Source organism: Watersipora subatra, chromosome 9 (assembly GCF_963576615.1).
Source record: "Watersipora subatra chromosome 9, tzWatSuba1.1, whole genome shotgun sequence".
Taxonomy (NCBI): Eukaryota; Metazoa; Bryozoa; class Gymnolaemata; order Cheilostomatida; family Watersiporidae; genus Watersipora; species Watersipora subatra.
In genome coordinates, this window is record NC_088716.1 from 40,544,395 (window position 1) to 40,571,538 (window position 27,144).

General features: G+C 36.9%; 1 protein-coding gene across 3 annotated transcripts in view; it reads left to right on the top strand.

Moving 5' to 3' along the window:
- The window catches only part of LOC137404081 (proteasomal ATPase-associated factor 1-like), a 47,794-nt gene extending 21,169 nt beyond the window's left edge, over nucleotides 1–26,625 (top strand). Inside the window, exons 6-12 of one of the 3 annotated variants that reach the window (XM_068090236.1) lie at nucleotides 5,071–5,221; nucleotides 8,565–8,762; nucleotides 12,258–12,352; nucleotides 15,060–15,181; nucleotides 17,550–17,632; nucleotides 19,755–19,926; nucleotides 25,772–26,625. In XM_068090236.1, the coding sequence (XP_067946337.1) occupies nucleotides 5,071–5,221; nucleotides 8,565–8,762; nucleotides 12,258–12,352; nucleotides 15,060–15,181; nucleotides 17,550–17,632; nucleotides 19,755–19,903 (798 nt within the window). In that variant the 3' untranslated portion in view covers nucleotides 19,904–19,926; nucleotides 25,772–26,625. The remainder of the gene's footprint in view (nucleotides 1–5,070; nucleotides 5,222–8,564; nucleotides 8,763–12,257; nucleotides 12,353–15,059; nucleotides 15,182–17,549; nucleotides 17,633–19,754; nucleotides 19,927–25,771) is intronic. The other 2 variants (XM_068090237.1, XM_068090238.1) reach the window with 2 other exon arrangements.
- The last annotated feature ends 519 nt before the right edge of the window (nucleotides 26,626–27,144 follow it).

Sequence of the window (27,144 nt, forward strand, 5' to 3'; positions counted from 1 at the left end):
AATAAGTATGACTGCTATGCCACAGCAGGGCAAGGTAGCCGTGTGGGGAGTGGTTGGTTGATGGTTAAAACGCGAACGCTTCTGGTTTCTCGAACGCGTCTGGTTTTTGAGTTCAATACCATTACCAAGCGAATTTCTCATTGCTAGATTTGGCTATAACTGGACATAGGGTGTACAAAAAGGCAAAAAGACAAATCACAAACCCTGAGATTTATATATATATATATAAATTAATTAATAGATTAATGGTTCAAAATTACAGTAACCTGTTTTATGATTTTGTGGGTCATCTATCCCGTGCCTTTAGATGTGTACATTGCAAGGAGAGCTCGCTGCCTCGTTACTAATGAAAGATTTTTTTTATTTTGGTCAGCGTGTTTATCATCAGATGATGAGGTAATATAATTGCATCCGTTGATTGGCTGTATATAGGTTGTTAGCATGTTTACAGTTTACAACCCATTAAAGTAAAATATTTTACGATATATAATATGAACAATAAATTGTTAATTTATTTGATAATCGTTCTGTCTTTGGATGGTATTGCTTGATTCTTTAGGGCACATAGAAGGATGGTATGACAATTCCAGTCTAAAACGGCACGAATATACTGTCATTTGTTGTTAGACTTCTTCAACAGAAAATTGGAAGTTATTATCACTTGCCATATATTCAATATCTTTTGAATTAGCTTATCTGTATGCAAACGTGTTTATTAATAAATTAGACTTTATCAGTTAGGAAAAATTAATGAGATCAGTTGCAATGCCTGTTCACGACACAGAAATGGGAGTGAGAATTTATTTTTCGGCTGCTGCAAGATGAGTTTATGGAGGTTTTCGCTAGTAGTAATTGACCTTAAGCGTCGGAGTCATCTTCTCTGGTACAATTCTCAAAGACTTACTAGACTTGATGCAAGCAATAATCCTATTTGCTTCCAATGGTTGTGCATCGAAGACAGCAACAACCAAGCAGGAAGCTGTGGTTTATAGTGCTTAACATGTGTCTAGGAGGTTGGGGTTCGATGCCCAATCAATGCTACTGTTGGTTACAGAAATGGCATCCAGTGTTAAATTGCTCTCCTCAACTTGGCGTGTCCCCAGTAGTTGAGGTTTTTTACCATTGGGTTCAGACATGTCCAGCCAAGATCACTGAGCCAACAGTTGTTCAGCATTGCTCATAAAAACTGCCTCCGTTTACAGCAAACGATGCAAAATCATACTCCGTTTTAGAGGATTATCCACACACATATTCTATCAAAAGTAAATAGAATGATGATAAAATGTTACTTGGTATATGTTCAAAACTAAACAAATTTGTCACGATTAAATTTTCACATTGCTATATAATCTTAATTTATATCTATATTTCTCAAAGTATGTCTGTATGTCGTATATCTGTCTGCATTCCGGCTATAGCTATTATTAGAATAGCCTAGCTGGGCAACAATGCTGACACAATGTCATTGCTTACGGGCATTTGAAGCTTACTAACTAGCTTAGTGGAATTTTCCATTGGCAATGTGCCAGGCCACTTGCTAGAGAGTTGCCTGCCAATGGTAAGCAAATCTCATCACTTCTCATTGTTTATAAGCTGATTTTTAATACCGGGCAACGCCGGGAGGCACAGCTAGTACAGTGAAACTTGGCTAACTCGACCTTCACGGGACCGAGAGAAAGTGTTTGAGTTATTAGAGCGTTCAAGTTATGAGAACACTGTCACAAGTGCATGTATTATTGTATTTATCAGTACATATACAAACTATATATAAATGAAAAGCATTGATTGTTTGTTGCAAGTTAAGCGACCTCTCATGTAATATTTCAACAATTTTTATCAGAAAGTATAAATAGTTTCCTTTTATTACTTGAGATTCGTTTGTTTGTTTTAGGTGATGTGACTGCCAGGGCGTTTTCAAATTAAAATAGGCAAAACCTGATCACGGTTGAAACTCTAAAAAAGGACATTTTTCTTTTGAGCGTTTTAACAAAAACCAGTTTTGCCGATTTTTCTTAAAGTTTATCTGAAGGTTACTTCGCTTCTCCTTGCTTGCGGAAGGCTATCCCCAAGCGGATGTTTGGTAAAATTTGATTTTTGCAAACCTTTAGAAAAGCCGTTAAAGAAAATATTTGGCCGATATTGGTAATAATGACGCCTAAGAACTACTAAAAGTTGTCGTTTATCTCTATGGCTTGGAATAAAGTGATATGCTAAAGCGATAACAACCGTCTCGGTAGCTGTTAAGCAAAAAAACTGTTCGAGTTAGCGGAGTTAAGGTCGAGTTATCTAAAGCAATTTATCATTGCGTGGGAGCGGACCAAACAAATCCGTTCGAGTTACCCATGTGTTCGAGATATCCGAGGGCGCATTATCCGAGTTTCACTGTATATATATGTATTTCTCAAAGTATGTCATCTGTCGTCTGTCTGCATTCCGGCTATAGATCTTAAAATCTTGATATTTAAATTCCGTGTACCGAAGGTTTTGAACTCACGATGAATGCATCAACAAGTTTCTAATATGGACGCTCTACCACTGAGCTAAAATCGCATAGTAATCATTTTTTTCATATAATGGATACCCCATGCGCATGCTAATTATTTTAGCCTTGCGTCCATGAGTTACGATGCTCCTGCTCAGAAATATTTTGGGACCTAAGTATATGCAACGGATGCTTATTCGTCTTTTTTCGTTAAAGCCAATAATTTATCTCGGAACTTAAAATTTGGCAATTTTTGTAAGTACTGATTATATACGTTACCAAAATATCCACGTTGAATCGACGTTTCGTAGTTTACATACTTGCTATTTATTTCACATCTACATTTAGTTCGCTACTGATTTATTCCAGCTACTCAGAAGACTTTCTCAGCTACATTATGGTTTCTGAATTCTGATTTAGTACCTTGAGTTCCACAATCATTAAATACGAACAAAATCTTTGTTCGTTTAAAAACTCTTTTACGTTATTTCTTTTAGTTAAAATTAAAACATCTTTGTTTGTATGATTATTTTTCAATTTGTTAATTAACATTTATTTTAATAGCGATATAGGATATTAAAGTCTGGTAACGAGTGCAATTTTCTTTCCTCAACAGACGGATAAGGCAAAGTTCACTAAACATGTGTTTCACAAAAGTTCCTATCAACGCGTTTCACAAAAGTTCCTATCAGTGCTTGCTTTGAGTAATATATATCTAGATTTACATTCTCTTATTACATTCACAAACTTCTTATAACTTTTGAAGTTTATAGTATAAGTTTTTAAAGCTTGTTTCATTATCATTTTATTTTAACTTGCATTTTTTAAACATAATTTCACTATCGTGTTCGAAGTTTAAGCATTATTCATTGTCCTATCACTGTTATTATTACTTAGTTAGTTTCCAATCTTTATTATTAATATTAAGTTTTCATTCAACCATTTTTGGCAGACATTGTTCTAATAAAGTATCAACTACAAAATACTACCATATTCTGTCATATCTGTTAAATACATGTATTCTCAGAAGTTACACATTGTCTAATGCCTCCAAAATACTACCATATTCTGTCATATCTGTTAAATACATGTATTCTCAGAAGTTACACATTGTCTAATGCCTCCAAAATACTACCATATTCTGTCATATCTGTTAAATACATGTATTCTCAGAAGTTACACATTGTCTAATGCCTCCAAAATACTACCATATTCTGTCATATCTGTTAAATACATGTATTCCAAGAAGTTACACATTGTCTAATGCCTCCAAAATACTACCATATTCTGTCATATCTGTTAAATACATGTATTCTCAGAAGTTACACATTGTCTAATGCCTCCAAAATACTACCATATTCTGTCATATCTGTTAAATACATGTATTCTCAGAAGTTACACATTGTCTAATGCCTCCAAAATACTACCATATTCTGTCATATCTGTTAAATACATGTATTCTCAGAAGTTACACATTGTCTAATGCCTCCAAAGAAAAGAGCTTGTCCTGCACAAAATTATTTCCTCATGATATGAAGTTTGAAAGTTACGTTGTTTGACAAAGTTTGAAGCCGTTACAGTTGTTTTTATTTTTCTCTTAATTTATTTCAGCTACACAAAACATTTCTCTCATGATATGTAGTTAGAATGTTTCAAAGTTAGAAAGGGAAATGTTGTTATATGTTAAATACAAATCAATTTTCTGTCCAAAGACCTTTTTATTACCCGGGCAACGCCGGGTAGCTCAGCTAGTATATGTATATTATATGAATTTTATTGTTGTATTCCAATGCGTTAAAGGATGGTCATTCACAGCAGCCTTTGGTGTATGGAAAGTTGGAAAACTACAAATATTTAACATTTTGTGTAAAAAAAATTATCGCATTTATTTTTCACCCAACAGAAAATGGGGAGGGTGTTTTAATGAGTGAAAACTTTAATTTTTCAAGATTTTAACTACTGCAATCAATATGCAGTTTATATTGAAGGTTGCCTGTTATCATTTTTCTTGTGGGCATTTGCATCAGCTTTTTTGTCATTTTATTACATTTAAATTGATGTTAAAACAAAAAACTGATAAATTTATTACCGCTAAGCTTTTAAACGTAACTCGAAAAAGATTCGCTGACAGTGTAAACAACTACAGCAGTTTACCGACTGTTCCTATTTGCTTGGGCAACCAATTAGTTCGTGTACATATTTTGGTTCTAACATGATAATTGACTCAAATTTATAGACTTTTAGCTACATATTTCTTGGAAAACAGGATAAAAACCTGACCACCAAGTATTTTTGAAGGAGCTATTACAAAGGATGTATTCAAATTATCAAATTACAGTATACTCGTGGCCACGAGTAATGGCACGATAGCTGTAAGTGATTGTGTCTATGATGGGGTGTTTTAACTACATTTGAGAAATATATCATTCTAATGGCACATCTATTAATTCTACCAAACATTCTGTTGATTCATGCCAATTGGATGTCTTTTAATATTTATGTGTGTCGGCTTTTCGCTAATTAAAGGTTATGATACTTGTCATTCCAAATTATTCGTCTAACAATTCTACCTTTTTGTTTTTCTGCAGAGAGAGCTGAGAGGTCATGTAGGTGATGTGTACAGAGCAAAGTTCTTTCCTTCTGGTTTAGTCGTGCTGAGCGGGGGAGCAGACACTCAACTTAAAATCTGGTCAGTTGAGACGGGAGATTGCGCTGCGACCTTGCTAGGACACAAAGCAGGTAACAGTGAACATCTGTCTTTGTCTTTTTAAAAAAAGCATAAAATTTTTGGGAATGCGTGTTTAGTAAGAGACAATATGCCAATATGCTTAAGCGAAGACAGATATGCCGTTCAATAAAAATAACAATAATTGCAGTTAAAATAATATTACTGTGAGGAGCCTCAGTGAAGATTATTATTAGAGTTAAAATTTTGTTCATGATAAGTAAAATCATTATCTATCATCAGGGTTTTACTGAGAATATTAGAATATTAGTTGGTTTGAGTGATTTGTAATTCACATTTACAATACTATTGTTTTATACATCTGTATGACTGTCTGAAGCTGATGGGTGTAGGGAAGTGTATGCTACAACTCGGAGTTGTTCTATCATGATGGTCATGCTTGACCAGTTTCATATAGCAGAAAACAAAACATTTTAAAACTGTGAAGGCTGTTTAAAAAAGAAACAAGAACTCATTTATGCAAGAAGGGTGCAAAAATCTTTCATCAATGCTTTGCAACCCATTCGAATGTATTCTTGAGTATTTTTGGTCGTACGTCATGAAAGTCTAGTGTTGCAGGGAGGTTTTGGGCAAGCGCCAGCTAGATTGTCCGAGAGTGGGTGTATCACTAGGTGGCGCTTCAAGTAAGAATAAAGCGAGGCACACTGCAGTTGTCAATTTTATTAGGTATTTTTGCCTTCCATCTGATGGTCTCCTTTTTTCAATGTTTAATTTTATTTAGCTACAAATTCAACAGTTTTTAAATTATCGGTGATGCCAAACACCTAGCTTTTGCTAAAAACTCACCATGCAAAGCTATTGTGATATGTGGCTATTTGATTGGAGCTTTCTACTGATTTCCATGTGTGGAAGGAATGTTTTATTGAAATGCTGGCTTGATCAACCGTGAGTAGAAGCTCCCTCTAGCGCAGGGATGGCCAAATGATTTTGGCCATGATCCGTTACAGCCAAATCTGACAAATTAAAGATCCACAACGAGTTAAAGACGTGCATTTTTCTTTTTTACCATATATAAACATACAATTATTTGTGGACACCTTAAAACAAAGCTTCAAATACGATTTTTAAAAATTTGTTTTATATAAATAATTTGACGAAAAACAACTGAATGATTGTGGTGAAATAAATGTCTGATATCAGTAAGAAATATGATGAATGAGCTTTGACTTCACAATACTATCGAAACGCTGTTTCCTGCTACTTACAGCGACGCTTAAAGTTTATGAAGAGGAGTATTTGGAGTCGTGTACTATGATTGTTTTTCACAAAATTCATTGCTGAAAACTATGAATTTACAAAAATTCTAAGAAAAGTTTACAAAAATCTTTTTTAAACCAAATTTTTAAAAAAATACTTCAAAGATATTTTTTGACAGTCAACTTGGAAGATCCACAAAAAAACTACAGAGATCCGCATCCGGATCAAGATCCGCCATTTGGCCATAGCTGCTCTAGCATGTCGCCTCATGTGTGAAAAGAAAGTGGTGTGTGCTGCTTGCTACCTTTACCGCCTTTTGGTTGCAAAGGCAGCGATTTGTGATCAATGTACAACTCAACATCCCCTCTTTTTAATGCGCGACTAATGCAGCATGTTTTAACTGAGTGGTAATGCTACACAGCCAACTTTGCTGAAAATTCACCATGAATAGCTGTTGGCGTTTACAAAGTCTTTGCCATTATTGAACTGAAATAAAACAAGAGGTAACCCAGTGCCAACCTACTCCTGTTATTGTTTAAGATATTTTAGCAGCACTCTATGTAGATGTAGATGTCACCATTAAATTCTGTTTATTAGCTTCTGGGCCATGTAAAGAAATTCTTAAAATTTTATCATTGTACATTTAAGCTCTGGAATGTATCAAACAGAATGCAAAACATTCTTATAACAATACTCATTGCAACACGTGATGGTTTCAACATGCAAAGCAAATTTCAAAACTGATTAGCTTCGTATGTCAAGGTTAGTAGCTAAAATAGCGCTTCTGTTTTTCTTGTCAATTCATAAACATTTTTAGTGAGGTTTGATACTCTGCTCAACATCAAGTGTCATAGAGCGCCGACTTTTGCAGTCGAACATCTCAAGTCGATCAGCTGAGTGTTTCATTCGTTTGCACAATCGACTTTTAGTACGCGATTAGTTTACTTTCAGTTTTGGATAGTAGAATTAATTTTTAATCGAGTATCGGTATTGTCCAGTGTATCCATTTCATTTCCTTGTAAAAAATTACATGAGCCTGTATAGTTGCAGGATCACACGAATATTGATAATCACTCGCTATTGGTCAATGGCTTATGATGAACAATTTCACAGATACATTTTTGGCAATTATCGCAGCTGCAGTAGAATGTGTTAGACTTTAGTAGAAGGTTATTGGAGATTAAAAAAGTTCTTACCAACTCAGTGTAGGGATGCATGGGGCTTCCCTATATGTGAGAAATATACATAATTATGATACATATGGGGTATGGTATAGCATATGGATTCTAATCACAATTTTTGTACAAGCCTAGAACTATCATGGTAGCTTTAGAAATGGTTGCAGTATAAGGTGCTACATAACAACAGTCATGAAGCCTTCACATTGCCAATGAATAGGCATATGCCTCTCCATGCTTCATCAGAAGACGTAGCCTGAGATCCTTGTTTATTGTTGATGTTTTTAGGCTATAATAACCTACCAGATGTGTTCTGTAAATGCTAAGGCTTTTTTATTGGATTCATTCACAAGTTAACCTTTAGTTGATGGAGTAGTTGCCATGTCAGTGGTTTATCATTAAAAGTCGTGTGTAGAGGATAACTTCGCTTTCATAGTTACAATTGCTCATCAACTTTTTGATGAGTGCTTTTCGACTTCACTTATGTGTACCCTATAAGAGTACCATGAGGTGTCCTGAGGCATGTCAGCTGAGACTTTCGGAGTAACCTACCAGACATAGTCGGTCATGTGACTCACACAATGAAATGATCAATCACAGCACAGCTTTTCAATATCTAGTGAATTCTGGTCAACCCCATGCGGTGCTGTTGCATGTTAAGGTTGTCCTGCGAGTACAGGTGGTGTCACGTTTGCAGCATAGAGAGCAGCCTTTGGTTCCACTTGATATTTCGTTTTAAGGGGAATCAATGCTGCTCAATCAACCACGACTCTGGTCTCTCAAAAGAGCACAAAATCTATAGACTGAGAGCCATCAGTGTAGCTGTAACTATAAACATTCTCATAGATACTAACTGTAGCTAGTATATTGTTCAAATCCACCACTTAATTTTTATCTTATTGTTTTGTTTAGATAGTGTTGTTTGACCAACAAATTCTGGTAATCATTTTGGTTGTTGCAGGAGTTTTAGACTTTGAATTTGTTGAGAGAGGGCGCAATATTGTTTCCTGTTCACGTGATGGAACCATTCGACTGTGGGATGTTAGTGAACAGCATGTCATCCACTCGTATGGCTCCGATACGGGTCATGGCATCGTAAATGCTTGCACTCTTCGTCAAACAGAGGCCTTCGATTTACAGGAAGTGAATGGCTGCTCAGGTATATTTCTATTGGGTAATATTTCAGCTCTTTGTATCTCTTAGACAAATCTATATAATTTCAGCTATGAGATCATTTGTATGGTTATTGTTAGGATGAAAGTATGAGTTTCAATGTTTATGTATTTTTCCCTATCGTTAAATGTTCATTCAAACTTTAGCCGAAATACCTGTTTATGTGGTTGAGCTTAAATAAGCACTTATTTTTCCGAAATTAGCTAAGTATCCAAAGACTGGGCCTGAAATTACATACGGGTGATCTAGTTTTCTAACCTTCTTTGGAATTTTCTGCCTATGGGATTAAATATTATGAAAGGATAACTTCAACCATACATGCATGAACAGGTTTATAATATAAAAATAGCAGTTTTTAAATATTTATGGAAACGCGTTGTTTTTCGACCTTTTTCACACTTTTAACTCATCATGGTCATGGTTTTACTCTGTGATTCTATCCATTACTTTAGTTGTATGTTATATACTGTGCTATGTACTAAGTAGGTGTATGTCAGTAGTTATTTTGGTAAGAAAACTGTGCTTGTTATCATGTCCTTCAGAGGTGCAGGTGAGATGTCACATAGAGTACCTTTCCCTTATAGTTGTTCACTCGCTGAATTCATAGGCATCTTTATCTCAGTATATACTCAGCTACTTGCCACACTTTACTCAAGAATAACCAGTTGAATGCTTCTCCGTTGTATTATATAGTCATACCTTGACATACGATGCATATATACCTTGACATACGAGTTTAATGTGTTCTAGGACTGAGCTCATATCTCAATGCATTATTTCCTATATAAAATAACTAAATACAACTTAATCCGTTTCCGTGCCATGAAAAAAACCACCTAAAACAGGATATTACGGTGAGAAAATGTGCTTTTAATTGTTGTAATTCAGAGCTTACGCTCACAAAGAAAATAATTACCTATTTAGTGGTTATGACCTGCAATAAAATGTAACGTTACTATGTACAGTACTGTATGGAGTTCTTACCTTCAAGACAGATGTAGAGGCTAACAGCAGTATGAGAGAGACTCGACAGCAACGCGTGTGGCACGCTAGACTTCGGTGACACTACATAACATAAACTTTGAATTTAAATTAAATGAATCTAGCTTACTAAACACACACAAAATGGCAAATTGTAACTTTTACTAAACTCAACTTTAATTGGGTCATTGTTTTAACTTTTATTATCCGTTTTCAGCTTGGCGCTTTTTGCCTCGCTTTTACTATAACCTCTAGCCGACCTTGTTAAAACTTGTTTCAAACTGATTCGACGAAAAAGAACAAGCGATGCTGTTCTCGAAAGCAGTCTCTCGCATACTTAGCTATTTAATGGTCATTTGATTTCCATTGAGAACAGGCTCGTATGCTCGTATCTAAAAGTTGACCCGTATCTCACTCAGAATTTAGCTCATATCTCGACTTTTTTGTTTGTCGAGGTATGACTATTTTCATTTTTTTGGTATCATTCATGATTTTAAATGGCGCAGAGAACACCTGATTGATTATTTTTTGCCCTTCATCATCGAACTTGAAAGCATTTTATCCGTAGGTTGGTACTGACCAGGGTATGACCTATGACCATTCCACCATTGTTGTATCTGCCGAGCTTTTTCCACTCGTATGTGTCTCTGAAGAGATGATTAGATTAGTTACTAAAGGTTTTTATGTCCACTAAAATCTCTTTACGGGCTATTACAATGTTGGTTAATAGATCAGCAGTGGTTATTTATAGCCCGTATTTAAATATTAATAGCTCTTTCATGATTTATTGCTGAAAATATTGCTTTTGTTGAAAAATATTTAGGTTTTTTTGGACTTCCTATGTATTGCAAGCTGTGTTAGATTGAGATTGTTAGTTGCAAGAAAGGTTATTGTTTGGTTTGCTAGTGTCAAAATGGTAGAGGAGAGGCCTGTTTAATTAAAAGGCTTCATTGTTTGCTGTTTAGGTAAATATGGAGTTGTCTGCTCTAGCATGTTCAGTTCACATCTGGCAAGCCTACCGTTGCTTTCTAAATTGGTGATTTGCAGCAATCAGTTGAGATTTTAGCTGAGTGCTTAATGTGTTGAAGGGGCCCTATGTAGATAACCCCTTCAACAAGGGGCTAGATAACCTATTTTTTACTTAATTTTATTGCTAGCTGATGCGTGACACACATTATTGGCAGAAATCCCATCCCAATCGCCGTTTCTCAATTGAATGCATTATATTTTAATATTCGAATTTGGAACTTTTGAATATTAACGTATATCAACGTAAAACTTGCGTGATTTGCAAAAATACAGCTAGCTAACTTGTTCAGATCAGGTAAACAAGGACTTGGTTTCCATGTGGGCGTGATGATGGCAAACTTCACAATTCGCCATCATCACATTTAACAATACAGCAAAACCTTTACTTGTGAAAGCTTTACTATGCAAATTTTCTGACCTATAGTGTCACAGGCAGGCGAGTATTGAGCTGCATACCTAAAGTAACTTCTAGCATATCATGGTCAGGCTACTTGAATCATCAGCGTTTCGTAAATAAGAGTGAAGACACTAAGAGTGAAAGTTTTAAAAATGTTCAAAACTATAGGCATCAAAAATAAACTGATTAGCTAGATGAACTTGAAGTTCACTTAGATTAGCTCTCTACTTCTATTTTTACACTGTCTTATCCTATGGTACTAAGGCTACGCTTCAGTACACTTGTCCTCAATGTGGCGGTAAAAAAATTTTAAGAAGTTGTCATATCTTTGTAGGGCTGTAGAACAAATAAAACGAGTCATAGTGTGTTATTATAGAAGTACAAGTTCCCTGGGAGTCTCAAGTGCTCTGAGAGATCGTAAGGTGTACCAATTTAGTGTAGGGAATAACTAAATTCGCAATAATTACAAAACGCTGCAAGGCAATTGATTGGTGTCCTGTAGGTGGGCAGCTGTGCTGAATGTCACGGGTTCAAATCCTGTATAAAGCAGTCTTTTTTAACCACGGCTTCGTATAGACGAACAGGTGGACAAGGTTCTTACTATGGTCAAAATTTGATCAAACATTTGATGACTTCAACATACAAAGCTTCAACATACAAAGCTTCAACATGCGAAGCTTCGACATGCGAAGCTTCGACATGCGAAGCTTCGACATGCAAAGCTTCGACATGCAAAGCTTCGACATGCAAAGCTTCGACATGCAAAGCTTCGACATGCAAAGCTTCGACATGCAAAGCTCCAACATGCAAAGCTTCAACATGCAAAGCTTCAACATGCAAAGCTTCAACATGCAAAGCTTCAACATGCAAAGCTTCAACATGCAAAGCTTCAACATACAAAGCTTCAACATACAAAGCTTCAACATAGAAAACAAATATTAGATTGAATTAGCTTCATGTGTTAAGGTTTAACTGTACTTGGTGTGACAAGCTATGCCTAGTTCTTGTGTATAAATATTGTTGTAACTGATGTGCAGGTGATGGCAGGTGTATGACCTTGAGTTATGCGTTTAGGTGATTCTGGAGAGGTTGGAACAGAGAAAAAGTTACTTTTAGCAGCCTTAGAGCTAGGAAAGATTGTGGGCTATGGGTTGGCCTCAAAACAAAAGGTAGGATTTCAAGCTGTAGATTTTCGATTTCGTGGCGCATAAATGTTGACTTTTTTGTTGCATAACAGGCATCCATTTAGAGAGAGAAGAAAAAGTCATTCAGTGCATACAGTGTGTCATTATTTTCTGCAATTTTACGTCATTGAGGCTTGTGTAAATGCTATTTTTATTACGTTTTGTGGCTATAAATATTATGACAGTCTTTTGGTTTAATACAGTCACCCAGCTGTATAATCCCGCAATTACATAGTCTTTAGGCTTCTCCCTGTCTTATTCCTCTTTGAAGTCTTCAGTTGTCTTTTGGTCAGTTTAAAAGATAAGTTCGTGTCACAGCTGATGATGTTCTATTGTAAGCTTAATTTGTATTAGATATTCTCAGATAGAACAACCGCAATACCATAATTTCGGTTAGTCGTACCCGACGCTGATTTGTCATTAATGACAAATTCTCAAGGAAGCCTTGCTAGGTTTTGATTGGATAGTTGCGACTCGCAAAGGGAATTTTTATCGCAGGAAGTGAAGATTAATCCTCTAATTAGGGAGGAATGCTTTAAGAGGTCTTAAAGGGAGGCAGAGAATGAGAGTTTTAAAATTGTTAAGAAGCTGGAGCGTCTTTTATCTTCTGATTCATTTCAAAACTAGACATAGATTTGCTTGTCAGTGTCCACGCTTCTGGCTTTAGTCTTTTTTAAACTGATGACTGTGCATTTTTTAATTCAACTCATGCAATAATTCATGTGAGCTTTAAAGACGAATTTACTCAAAGTTTTACTAGATTTTATCAGAAAGTATCGGTATTTTTCTATCATTTGTGTTGGTTTGTGATGTTTGAGGTGATTTGACTGCCAGGATGTTTCAAGTTTCAAGTGGATGTTCATAAGATGAAAATCCACACAACTTAATCACATAAAACACTTGAAAGTAAAATACATGCCGTCACTAGTCGCGCAGCTGCTTGTCTCTCTTGTTATTGATATCAGGTTTTGCATTCAAGTGGCAGCATTACCCGTATCTATTCTGTCAGTCTCTCTGTCGAAGTGCTACTAATAGACGTCATAATCACACTTTTGCTTGAATCTCAGCATTTTAACCACAATCAAGTTTTGTCAAGATTTTTATCTTGAAACATCCTGACAGTTAGATCACCTCAAACATCAAAAACAATCGCAAATGATGGAGAAATATCCATACTTTCCAATAAAATCTACTAAAATGTTGTAGAAATTCATCTTTAATTGCTGCTTTCATATCTTTAGTATATTTTTATCATGTTTGTTTTCATGGTATCCAAGTTAATAAAGTGTAAATTAGAAATTGAGTAGCGATATGTTTTGCGAAGTTGAAACATGTGATATAATTCGTATAGTTTTCAGCTTGCCAAGTTAAGGGTGGAGTTACATAGCGGTATCATTAACCATCCACATTTGTCATCGACTCGTGCTGGCATGATGAATGATTCAAAATTATGTCATTATGAAGTTACTTCAGCTTAAAATAAACTTTATGTTTTTGCAAAATCTGTAGACCTTGACGTGTCACACTCCGGGCAAAACAGTTTACTTCATCATTTGACCTTGACCTTGCTATCTCACAGCGAAGAATTAATTTGGCTGACCTTGAGTAGAAGAGTTACAGTACTTGTTATATCTGTTCTTTAGCTCATTTGTTCCTGTTGCTAATTTCAAATTTTTTTGTATGGAATAAATATATAATAACTAAGTTTATGAGTTTACCATAGCGCATTTGGGTATATTAATAGCAGTATGTTATGGTTACTATTAAATTTATTACAAAGGTATTATTATGATAGCTAAAATAACCTTCTCAAAAAATTATGTAATTTTGTTCAACTATAGAGTTGTTGAACAGATAAAAGATGTAATATTTGTTATTTTGTCTTGTCTGGTTTCATGTTCAGGTTTAGCAACAGCTAATGCTTAGTGAGATGACTTGCTGACTAAACATAAATATATAAATATATTTATATGTATAACTATATTTATATATATATAAAGTATTCAAGTATATATAAGGCTGACCTTCTGGGTTAGGTCATTCTAAGCAACTCAAATTGTAACTTAAAACTTATTTGTCTCTTGATGTTTGTCGCTCCCTCTCTCTCTTTCTAAGTGCCTCTCCTGTGAGAACATGGGCAATCATGGTTCTCCACCATTTGCTATCTCTTGTTCTTCTCAACAGTGCCTTCCCCGATACCTCTGTTCTCTCTATATTTGGTAATTGAGTCGCTATCTATTTGCTTAGGTTTCTCAAGTAGGTCAGCCGCTGTATGCCCCTGCTCCATTTTCCTTCAATTTTTCCAGTTGCCATCAAGTGTGCCCATAAAACTACAGCTGTTTTTTCCTGATTTTTTTAGTAAGTTTCTTTCAAAGATTAAGTCAATTTTTGTACTTAACTCAAATTTACTAACAGTTTTAATGCAAGCAAATCTATTATGGTTTATAGTATAATTGTATTGCTATGGTATTGCATTTTTATAAAAGTTTGCGCATTGTGACGGATTCATCAGGCACACTCTGTACCTTTCTGATATTTGTGCCACAAATTAGGTTACAGAGCAAACTGCCTCACGCAAAAACCAGCATTTTTCACAAGCGGTTTGCTGATTGGTTTTGCCACGGAAGCTGTATTTATTATATATATTATATTTATTATAGGCTAGTTATATCGTAAGAATCTGCTTTTGCAGCTTGTTGAAGTTGCTTCCCCTGATGCCAGCGCTGTCAACTGCGTCACTTTCTTAACGGATGAGAGTTTTGTGGCTGGTACTCAGGGAGGCTCAGTGACAGTTTATGACCTTAGAAACTTGAGGTGAGATTTGATCTTTCTACCCAGTTTACCTAGTTTCCTTTCGTTCTCTACCTTGCCTCTTTTTCTCCTTTGTCGTTCTAGTGACTTTCTGCTGTTTACCGAGTGTATTTATTTTGGCAGCATTATTTTTAGTACAGCGGCAAGTTGTGATCTTTCATCTTATGCTATGCATGGTTTGGCTTTTCACTTTTGTGCTTCTAAATATCGACAATTTAGACTGTCGTCTGCTAAGTTTTGCAATTACTAGAAGTGACTAAAAGTGGATGGGGTGAATGATTTTTGTTGACATTCAGTTTCACCAGAGTCTAGTTAGCTGTAAGTTTCTGGATAGTGAAGGGAACTTAGTAATCTCCGCCCTTTTTGGTATCGCTTAAACAAACATGACGGATTCAGATTAATTTTTTTAATTTTGCTGATTAGTGTTTAATCTAAGATAAAATCTCTTGTGGCACATTTTATTTTCTGCATGCTTATAAGCGTTGCCACTTTTACGAGCTGGTCCAATTTCCATATCATACGACTAGCGGATTAGTTTTGCTAATTTTTATCTTGTTTCTGATCTTTACTATTCTGAAACCTTAAGAGCAATTATTTTGACATTAACATTTAATTTTTTGATTAAATGTATCATCGTATGTTAATCCAATAAGAAGATAAAATTAGTATTTGCTGGGAATCAAGTTGTTATTCTGGTTATAATACTTCAGATTGCCATCCGACCAGCGTATCGTATCATACGGTTGTGATTATGCCGTGTATGCAGTCATCTTCTATATCTACTCCCTGGTCTCCACAGGGTCACGTGTTTCGGAATGCGTGTAATGGGCAAAAAACTATAGATTTATGGTTCATAACCCGTGCTAGTACACGTGAAAGGGAAGGATTTTAGGTTTGGGTTTGATAAGATCTTAAAGTTGTCATGTTTGCAGACAAAATGGCATATATCTGTAAACACCGGGGCTTTTGCGCTACAGGCTAGGAAGGTCACCTCGATTTCTCTTTAAATCTTCAAAAATCCGATTTGTACAGACTCAATTTGGTTGGTCGGTTATTGTAATTTTATTGCAAAAAAAAAGAAAATGTGGTGATGCAACACCAATTTCACTCATTTTTTGTTAGCATGACTGTTGCTTTCCCTCTAATCAATGAGGCACATGTCTACAATCAAACCTGTACATACGAAATTCACACATTCTAAGATCCATTTTGTATGTTGGATTAAACACTTTCATAAATATATATATATATATAAAATGCAATATATATATATATAATGCAATATATATGTATACATATATATATATAAAATGCAATTTATATATACATATATATAAAATACAATTTATATATACATATATATATAAAATGCAATATATATATTGCATTTTATTTAATTCGCTTCACATCAAAAAACTATGTCAATGTTTCAATAAATACTGCAGATAATTACACATAACATTACTACCAATGCGTTATATAGAGCCATTCGCATAGCTAAATGTAAAAACGAAATTATATATAAAAAACTAAGTTGATACAATAATAGTCAACGAAAAAAAATTATTTTATTCTACCTTGAAGGCATGAAAGCCGAGGCTCAGCGATATATAAGTTTAGAAGTCGAGGTGGTGAGAGACAAGCACAGTGTAACTTATCCAACTTACACGAGGGAAGTTTAAGCTAACCTAATTTATATACATTGTTATTTGTTTATTATTATTAGAGACGCCAGGTTCGTAAAGAATAATAAAAAAGCACTGAATAAACTATGCGCGGAGTGAATTATAGTATAATATATACATGTAATATAAAGAGCATTTAGCTGTTAGTTATTTGCTACAAATTTGTTTCAAGCAGTTGAAGGTCTGGTCTCGTTTGATAAAGGTCTGCACTCCTATAGCGGAGCAGACCTTTATATCTGCTTGAAAGAAATTTGTAGCAATTGATTAAAAGCTAAGAATTCTTTGTATTTTATATTAAGCTATATTTTTATTTTTATGTTTGGTTTATAATTTCTACTCTTGTTCCACTATCACTTGCAAAGCTGCAATGTTGCTCAAAACTTTCAACATCGTATGTCGGAAAATACTTCAAGATGTATCATCAAATATTTGCTAAAAGGTTATGTCATATATTTAAAAAATATGCTAAGGTGATCATTAGTGGAGGTTCGACTTTATTGCAGTATGTGGCGTTAACTGGATAGAAACAGATATGGCTCTTGGCTGACTAATTTTATTATAATCATCGGTATTTGTATAGTGATAGGTGATAACCCAGTAAATGGATTCCAGTAATATAGTTAGTTCTGAACTCCAGCATTTGGAAAAATTATATTTTACGCATTATATCACTTTTTTATTTTTAGTTCTGCGGTCAAATCTTGGTCGACTACTCGCTCAGCAGTTCTCAGTGTCACTCCATACAAACAAGGATTCCTCTATTCAACTGGTAGGAGACTCTCCGTTTTCTACCTTTAACTTTGCTTGTCTCAACCGTTGAAGTCGTCTACTCGTTTAACCAGTAAAATTCTTTTATTGAACAATATGGATTGGATTTACCATAGTATTCATTAGAGGATGGTTCATTAGAGTTAGTTGAAAAATAAAGAGTCGGGGTAAAAAAAGTTATCATATGTGCTTTTTGTTGCAACTTCATACTTTGATAGCTTAAAACTGTGATTACTAACATTGAGTATATTTGTTGATTTTGATCTTTGGTTTGATTTTAGTGAATCATTTTATCTTACATGGCGATCAAGCATATTGGAAACTTTAACATATTTGGAGTTATCTTCTGACAGGAGATTGATGGCTTGCATTTGTACAAATCAGTAATAAATGGCAAACTTCTATACTTTTCTTCGTTCATTTTTGTACTTATCCTGTACGTACATACATACGTACATACACCTCTACTTTATTAGTCTTCTCTGTTTTGATCTCTTACTCTTTGTACTTCCCTCTCTTCCTTCGCTTCTTCCTTTTCAGTATTACTTTCATTTTTATTTTCTTTACTTCCATCGGATTTCCTTCACATTTTAGTTCAGTCTCCCTCTTTTTCAATCCTCTGTCACTTTTGTCTTCCACCTTCTTTGTATTTTCAACTCTTCTTTTTTTACGTTTTAAATTTGCCCTATCATTCTATATCATCTCTCCTTATTTGTGTTTTCCCTTCCACTCTATGTTTTCTTTCTGTCATATTTCTCTCTTTTTATTCTATCCTATTCATCCTTATTTTTCACTGTCTTCTTTTTACTCCTACCTCAATCTTTTTCACGTCTTTGTCGTCCGTGCCCTCTCGTCCGTGCCCTCTCGTCAGTGCCCTCTCGTCAGTGCCCTCTCATCTCTGCCCTCTCGTCTCTGCCCTCTCGTCTCTGCCCTCTCGTCCCTGCCCTCTCGTCTCTGCCCTCTCGTCCCTGCCCTCTCGTCCCTGCCCTCTCATCCCTGCCATCTCGTCCCTGCCCTCTCGTCCCTGCCCTCTCGTCTCTGCCCTCTCGTCTCTGCCCTCTCGTCCCAGCCCTCTCGTCTCTGCCCTCTCGTCTCTGCCCTCTCGTCTCTGCCCTCTCGTCTCTACCCTCTCGTCCCTGCCCTCTCGTCCCTGCCCTCTCGTCTCTGCCCTTTCGTCCCTGCCCTCTCGTCTCTGCCCTCTCGTCTCTGCCCTCTCGTCCCAGCCTTCTCATCCCTGCCTTCTCGTCTCTGCCCTCTTATCCCTGCCCTCTCGTCTCTGCCCTCTCGTCCCTGTCTTCTCGTCCCTGTCCTCTCGTCGCTGCTCTCTCGTCCTTGCCTTCTCGTCTCTGCCCTCTCGTCTCTGCCCTCTCGTCCCTGCCCTCTCGTCCCTGTCCTCTCGTCCCTTCCCTCTCGTCCCTGCCCCCTCTTCCCTGCCCTCTCGTCCCTGCCCTCTCATCTCTGCCCTCTCGTCCCTGCCCTCTCGTCACTGCTCTCCCATCTCTGCCCTCTCATCACAGTCAGCTCCTGTGAACTCATAGCTTTGTGACAGCGTCTTATCAACACAAACAGCAGACCCGTCCCCTACAAAAAGGATTTACCAACTGAACACCTGTTCTACAACTGTTCTACCTTTCCTGTTGCTGCCTTTTGCTCCTCCGAACCTTATTTGACATTTTCTCTCTTTTTTCTGCTGGTTATTCCATCTCTCTCTTTTTACCTTTCACCTAATTTCCTCTCTTTTCCCTCCTGTTTTTTTTTCGGTTCCCTCTCGTGTCTCCTCCCTCGTCACTTCTCCATTCTTTATTCCTTCTTCTCATTACCCATCTTACCTTTTTCTTACTCATCTCCCTTTTCTTACAGTTCTTTTCACTTTTCTCCTGGCTGTATTGCTGTTTAGCTTCTATTGCTGCTGAGATCACAGGCTATGTCTGAGTGAACCCCATTATGCTGGCTAAAAGCTGGATTCAACTTAAATATCTTGGCACTGCAGGATATTCAACTTGTTGAAATGGAACATCTAAACTTGGGTATTTAGTTATAAAAAATATTCTGTTGTAAGAATTAGCTGAACGACTTGTTTGTAGTTGTAGAACATGTGTTCAGTTTGTAAATCCTTTTTGTAGGGGACGGGTCTGCTGTTTGTGTTGATGAGACGCTGTCACAAAGCTATGAGTTTACAGGAGCTGACTGTGACCCTATTTATCAGCTCCGACGTGGCAGCAACAGAGTATACAGTTGCTGCCGAGATGGTGCTGTCAGAGTCTATTTATAGCGGCTCAAGGATAGAGCACTTAGGTATTTTAGTTTCTCATATATCCGCTTCTCTGTTGTGAAAAGGTAACTCCTATACTTCGGTATCCATTTTCTAGCAGGTGTTCGCAACGAAGCCTTAACTACAGTATGTGTTGGAATGCTGGCATTGCTACAAGGTTTGGAAGGAGGAGGGTGTAGACAGCAGGATTGACAGTCAATGTGTTGGCTGTTCTGTTTTCAATCACCTTTGTAGTAGGGGTACTAACAGCGATATGTCACTCAGCTATGGTCAAATAACATCTCCCAGGCAATAATAGATGGTAAATATGCAACAGACACCATTAAAGCAACTCAATTTGTGTTAGATTTGATGAATAGGCAAACAAATTGTCAATAAATCTTCGTGATTCGCAATTCCAAAATTTTTACTTGGATAACATCAGCCGTGTGTGTCACACACATTTTATCACCACTTTGTTTGCAGTTGGCCTCGGTAGTCGAGTCTGTGTATTTGCTGTATTAGACTCGTGAGGAGTCCTAGTTAGTGCTAGCAGAGGTGGAGCATTCCGATCAACGCGTCGGGCATCACACATCTGGTTCAAGCTTCAATCTCAAATCTCCCTTTTTCAATTCGCCTTTGTTAAGCGAAGTTGTTTGGGTAAATCGACTCACAGCTAGTAACATCTACTGCTATGCATGTATATTCACACGCCTTAGTTTAGATTTCATAGATGTATGTATCTGTACGTGTCTAGACTCTCAAAATCTTGTTTGTTGTTTGCTATATATGTAAATTCTGCGTCTATGGCTCCTCAACCTTTCCTACTCATTTCACAGACTATCTTTGAAATCATGTGCGACAGCGACGAAATCTATCCATTTAGCAAAACTTTAAAATCTTTACCTAGTAAAACTATTTATAATAATTGGGCATATACTGTATTTACAAATACGTTGTTGTCATTATAGTTCTGTAGCTGTTGAAATAAACTTCACGTTATGGCAAACAGATTATTCTCACATCGTTTTTGTCTGAGGCTTTTGTAGAACTATGTTTGTAATAGTCTAAAAGGAACATGGCAACAAACATATGGTATGGGTGGGTGGTTAACAAATTTAATTTTTCAGGAACATATTGCTCATGAATCTAAGTCTAATTTGAGGGATTGTCTATCAATATGATCAATATTGTTACTATATAAAGTTTGTCAATTCTCGTTTCACGCCGTCTTTAATGCTGTCTGAATTGCGTGATAACAACCTTGGACAAACCGCTATCACAATGACAAGGATGTGGATTGATATCGCTCTAATAACTGGTATACTTCTTAGCGGTTGAAGGAGTTGTTTTTCTGTCAGCTCTCGTTGAGGATATTACTGCAATCTTGGACGGAGACGCTGAGTATTTATTGTTAAGCATACAGGAGGCTGGTAGCATCTGTCGTATCTTTATACGCTGTTTCCATTCTGCGGACGATGCAGATTTGGAATTGTGTGCACATGGAGTTACCATGCGTGAAAAATTATAACAGCGGACTTTCTCTTATTGTGGATTAATGCAGGCACTTTGTTGAAAAAGATAAGGAATTCTATGTCAGAGGCCATAGGGGTACATTTCTGTTTTACTTAGCAGCAGGCTTTAAAAGTAGGAACTACTGAAGTTTGGAAGCATTTGAAATGGAATAGCTTGCACGGCATTTATTGTGCATCATTTGCAAGTGCCGTTTTTTATTTGGCAAACATTAAACATTCGATACAACTTTGCGAGTAATAAAACTCACATCATTAGATGGTTATCGCTGTCTTCAGCTTGCGGGTGACACAAGCTTGCAGGTCAACCGTGTCAGGGAAGCGTATTCCATCATTTGATACCAGCTTGAACATACACTGGGTTTTAGCATTACTTGGCTGCTCAACATAAACTTTTTTCTAGCTCTTAAAGACCTTCTCTCAACAGTTGCTGCTCAGAGAGAATGCAATGTCAAAGGTCACGAGTAGACTGGTCTGCCGAAGGTCTCCTCATTCCGGTTCATGGTGTCATGAAGGTGAAATGTTATGCCTTTTTGAAAACATTCTGATCTTCTCCTACACTCGAGTCTACCGAACTGAGGATCTTTGTGGTCCTTGTGATCAAGAATACCTGACATGCAAACAACAGGTTAGCGTTCAGTTTCCAACAAGCGCCACTGATGGTGACAGGAATGATGTGCAGCCTTAAATTGCATTGTTCATGTCTCCAGTCGCTGAGGTTTCGTTGCCACTGGACTCAGACATGTCCAGCCGAGATCACAGAACCATTGTGTGTACAACAATGCTCCTGGAAAACACACAATTTTGAAGGGACTGCTCATACACTGGACTGAGAAGACTTATAACTGTTCCAATGCCACCCATGGGTTCCCCGTGGGTGACAGTTTTTTATCTTCCTCATCAGTGTCATTGGATAGGCATCTGAAGCAGGTCATCATGAAACATACAAACATTTTAGAGCGAGATGCGTAGAGATTGAGTGCAGGTGTGTCACTAATAGGGAATGTTATCTTAGAAGCACTATCGTGTTATAGAAAGAGCATGAGTAACTCCTAGGTATTATTATTATTGTTAGTCGTCTCTCTTTGGTAGTTTTTTGTTGCTCGCATCTCATCCGCACACCGGGCACTATTTATTCGGCTACTTTCAATTTGTCATCTTATAGTAACGGTCAAACAACAAGACAATGCCTTGTTTTTTATTGCCACCGTACTCGCGTATCAATGGCTTTTAGCTGGTGCAAATAAATAGACGCAGGCAATATAAAGCACAATGCTATCTATTATTCGTACTAAAATAGCTCTATTGATTTGTTTATTTTCTCTAACTAAGACGTGTGAGGCTAAATAGAGCTCGCAATTGAAGACAGCACGGAATCTTTGTCCTGTCACATTCCATACATATCAGGTATATCGACTGTTGCTTCTGCGGCCATTGATTCTTCATCCCTATCTGTCTTTCGTCTTCTTCGTTTCGTTCGTAGTCGTGCCCATATTTCCTTTACTTTGAATTATCTTTTTGGACATATGCACATTATATATTTAAAGAGTCGTTATACAGATTGTTTTTTTATGTCTGGGTGAGGATTCTTAGCTCTGCATTTCTTAGGCGGACAGTTGTTAAGTTGTCTACTTCCTATCTACCAAAATTGCATCGTCAGGGCTCCCCAGTTAATCTGGAAAAAGCAAGCAGTGGGAAAAAAGCGGCAGGTGTTTCAAGTCCAAATTATTCAACATTCAAAAACAAAAAATCTATTAGTTGTTCAAATTCCTAGCCAGAGTTCTCTATCCGATACAAGGAGGTCTAGAGCATTATATTCATCCATTGCTTTTTTAGATTACTAGTTGTAAAGTTAGACATCAAGTTACTATCATGTCTCATAAGTTACATGTTCTTTTGTATGTAACCTGTCAGTTGCTGATGCTGATCTCCTTGGAAATTTTGCTTTTAAAACTCGAGAGTTTTCTCTACACAATCATCAGGCTCAGCATACGTTAGTTGAGAGGCAGCATGTATTTAGCAGGGGCAGCTTTATGGTATCTAAAATTCTCTGAAGGATTCCTTCTAATATCTCAAGTCTGTAGAAAAATTGTAGTATAGCAGTTAAGGGTATGTGGTGCTCTGTCATGCATCATTCTTTAGTTGTGAGATCAAATTTCACTCTGAACAAAAATTTAAATGATTTGATTCTTAAATTTGCCTGTTGAAAAGCTTTAATTTATAATTTGACTTCGTTTTGTAATGTTTATTGTGAGGATGGTTGTCTAGATGTGCATGAGAAATGGATCATACGAAAAATATTTTTGTTGTTTGCAAAGTTAATGTAGCATTTCTTGCCGGAGCATCTCTTTTCTTCATGCATTTCTGTATTTGACAGCTATTCTGGTGTTAGAAATACATGTATCAGCTTAAATTGTCATGTAAAAGGACATCCATCTTTCGTAGGCTGGCAAATGCTGATCGTTACATAACCTTGTGTAGAATTGTGAAACGATGTTTAGAGATGCACTGACGAGAAAGATGAAATCTGCGATGTTATTCATGCTTGGGATCATATAGAACAAAAGTTATCAAATGAGTAATTGAATTTCTAGGGTTTGAGGCTCCATGGTTATTTAACCTTACAAATCGGTGTCTTCAGTCAATTCTTTGGGCTAAATATATATGTATGTTTAATTTATATGGCTTTTCTTTGATTCTCGAGTCTCTCACAGCTTCACTATGTTCGTACGTAAACATGGGGTGTAATAAACAACATCTTGCCTGGTTTCTATTTCTTAAAGAGTGAAAAATTTTGATTATAGAGCTTCGTATTATTTGGATTGGCTTCCATGTGACAGAGCGCGGATACAAGACAGCCAGAGCCAGACACCATTCTTATGTTACTACCTCTCGGCATGCTAGTTTTAATGGCTGGCTATTTACATCTCGACATTTGTGCCTGTATCTTTTCAATTTAATCGTTTTTAATCCACGACCTTTAGGTTATCAGTGCACTTCTGTCGGCGTCTGACAACTTTGTTCTTACGCGCCTCCTTTGAATGGAAAGGATGATGGTTTTATATTGCAAGACTTCTCTTCCAGATATTTCTCTTCAGCTTCATGTTTCACGGTTTCCTTAAAGAATTTAGCGTATTGAATGGATTTCATTTCTATGGTCGAAACTCTAAAAGCTTGTGCACAGATCTCTAAAAGCCTGAGTTCCAAATGCTTAAAAGTTCAACCCCTGAACTGTAAAAGCTTGTGCACAGAACTGCAAAGCCTGAGCTTTAAATACGTAAAGGAACCCAGAACTCTAAGAGTCTGAGTTCCAAACGCTAAATGGTTTGATCCCTGAATTCTAAAAGATTCTAAAAGCTTGTGCACAGATCTTTAAAAGCCTGAACTCAAAACACTAAAAAGTTTGAGCCCAGAACTCTAAAAGCCTGAGTTCCAAACGCTAAAATGTTTGAGCCCAGAAATCTAAGAGCCTGTGTTCCAAACGCTAAAAAGTTGGAACCCTGCACTCTAGAAGCCTGAGCTCCAAACCATAGAAAACTTGAGCTTCTAAGTTGAGTTGATGACTCACATGTTTAGAATGCTTCAGCTTTGGCTTTTCACAAAGTTATTTCCTAGTTTCACGGAAACTCTGGCATGATTCTCTGCTCATAGCCAGGTGATTCGCGCGAGTCGAGTGTTTTGAACTGAGAGATAGACTCAGTAGTAAAAACTGAGCATGTTTACAACTATGGCAAGCATTCGCAATAAATAACGCTGTGAATCAGTGAGCTGGGACGAGCTGAGAGTTCTTGGCCCCAGAATTGTAGCAATAGTCATATGATTCAACCGTCCTTCTCACTGACAGGGCTTGGGGAGAACATTTCAAAGTCTGTGTGTAGGCGCATATTGGTACGAGCTCAAAAAATACCTGAAATTATTTGGCTGTTCCTTTGGGTATGCTTCTTTCCATTGCCACGCATGCGAACTAGATTTATGAGCATGGTTATGGCTATTTTTCCAGTTTGGCACCAACTCTGTGGTATTTTAATCAACTTGAAATGTTCTGGAGTGTTGTACGTTCAAAGTATTGATCACCTAAGTAAAGTTTTATGTAGTCAGTCATGTTACCATCTATTGCGTGGGAGGAGTCTCTCCTAGGTCATTGAAAATGCTGTCGCCAATTAAGGCGTCATCACCAAATTGCATCTGGCAAAAAATTCGGAAATTTACCAGAAGGTTATGCTTAGTTCATACTTTTTGTATAAAGTATAAAAGGTGTCCAGAAATTAAAACTCGCTGTTTTTGATTATTTTTTTAATTTTTGCAAACTTCTGATTATTGTATCCACTCCTGTGTTTGTATGACAATTCTTTTTCAGCTTTCAAGGTTAAACTTTAATCTTGGTGATAAATCATGGGATCATCTCATCACTTGATGCTTTTATCTTGGGATTCTCTCTTTCCGCAGGCAACTAATCTACTTCGAATAACAGGACTCTGTACTCTATGGAATCCGCACTCTAAGGACATATTCATCTATGAATACATCATAAACTCATGACATCACAGGAAACATTACAGTTTGCTAATCGTACTATTTTTCAAGTCTACTGTGTGCAAGGCAATAGTTTGCAACAGAGTTGTTATATGTATTCCTTGTTAGTAAACAATATGACATATATAGTTTTTCTGATGCCCCAATTAGACCTATAATACACTAAAGCATCCCAGAAATGACAGTGCACTGGAAACACGAAGAGTAGCTCTTGATGCTCGTGAAGAGATACAATACGCTGATGTTTCATAACTCCTTAATACAAGAGAGCGTAAAAATGTCAACAGCTCTCGCGTGAGTTCTAACAGGTGTACTTGCCCTCTGCAGCTGCGTTTTATTACCCATTTGCATTGCTAACTAACTTTTATGTTCTTGTTTTGGTCTGGTTGCGCGAAAGTGTGCACTCTATTAAATGTCACTTGTGATACCTTTCTGCTCACTTAAATTTGGCAACCTTTACCTTTTCCTCTCATGATTGACTGTACAGTTGCTGCCCTGCGAAATACTTGACACTTTATGGCAGCGCATGGGCTAAAAATAGATTCTTTTTTGTATGTTGTTGGTTTGCTTCGTGATTTTTTTTAACTCTGACCTCACCTTCTATCACAGTTTATCACATCTACTAGTCTGTATGTTATGTATTATTTATTAAAGTTCAATGCAAAAGGTTTTTAAAAATCTCTCATTTATTATTTTAATATGCTAGAAATTCAATAAGCAGTTGTTTTGCGTAATTATCATCAAGCAGTGAATCCGTCATCTACAGGAGTACACTTTAGGCTCAACTGATACAGGTATATGAGGAAAGCTGCATATATTTGTGTTCCCATGACAGTAGTCCTACCACTAGTATGCGGTAAGTGTCACATGGCTAACTTGCGCTGAGCCAGATTGGTACGTCACTAAATGCACGATGAAAGACGAAAAATTTGTATGAGGACTCAGTAAACGAACCACCATCTAGTTCATCGCTTAGTGGTCCCACCGCCAGAGAGCGATGGGATATTTGAGAAAGACGAGGGATGTGCGCTGCTGTTCTTTGGTCAATAAGGCAGCGTCGTTTGAAGCCATGCACCATCTTCCTTCGTAATCAAGTTATCGAATTTTCAAAAAAAAGCAAAGGAAATAGTGAAAACATCGCGGCTATCTTACTAGGCCGGAAAACAAGCTCAAGTGTTTCAAACGGCCTACCCGCTT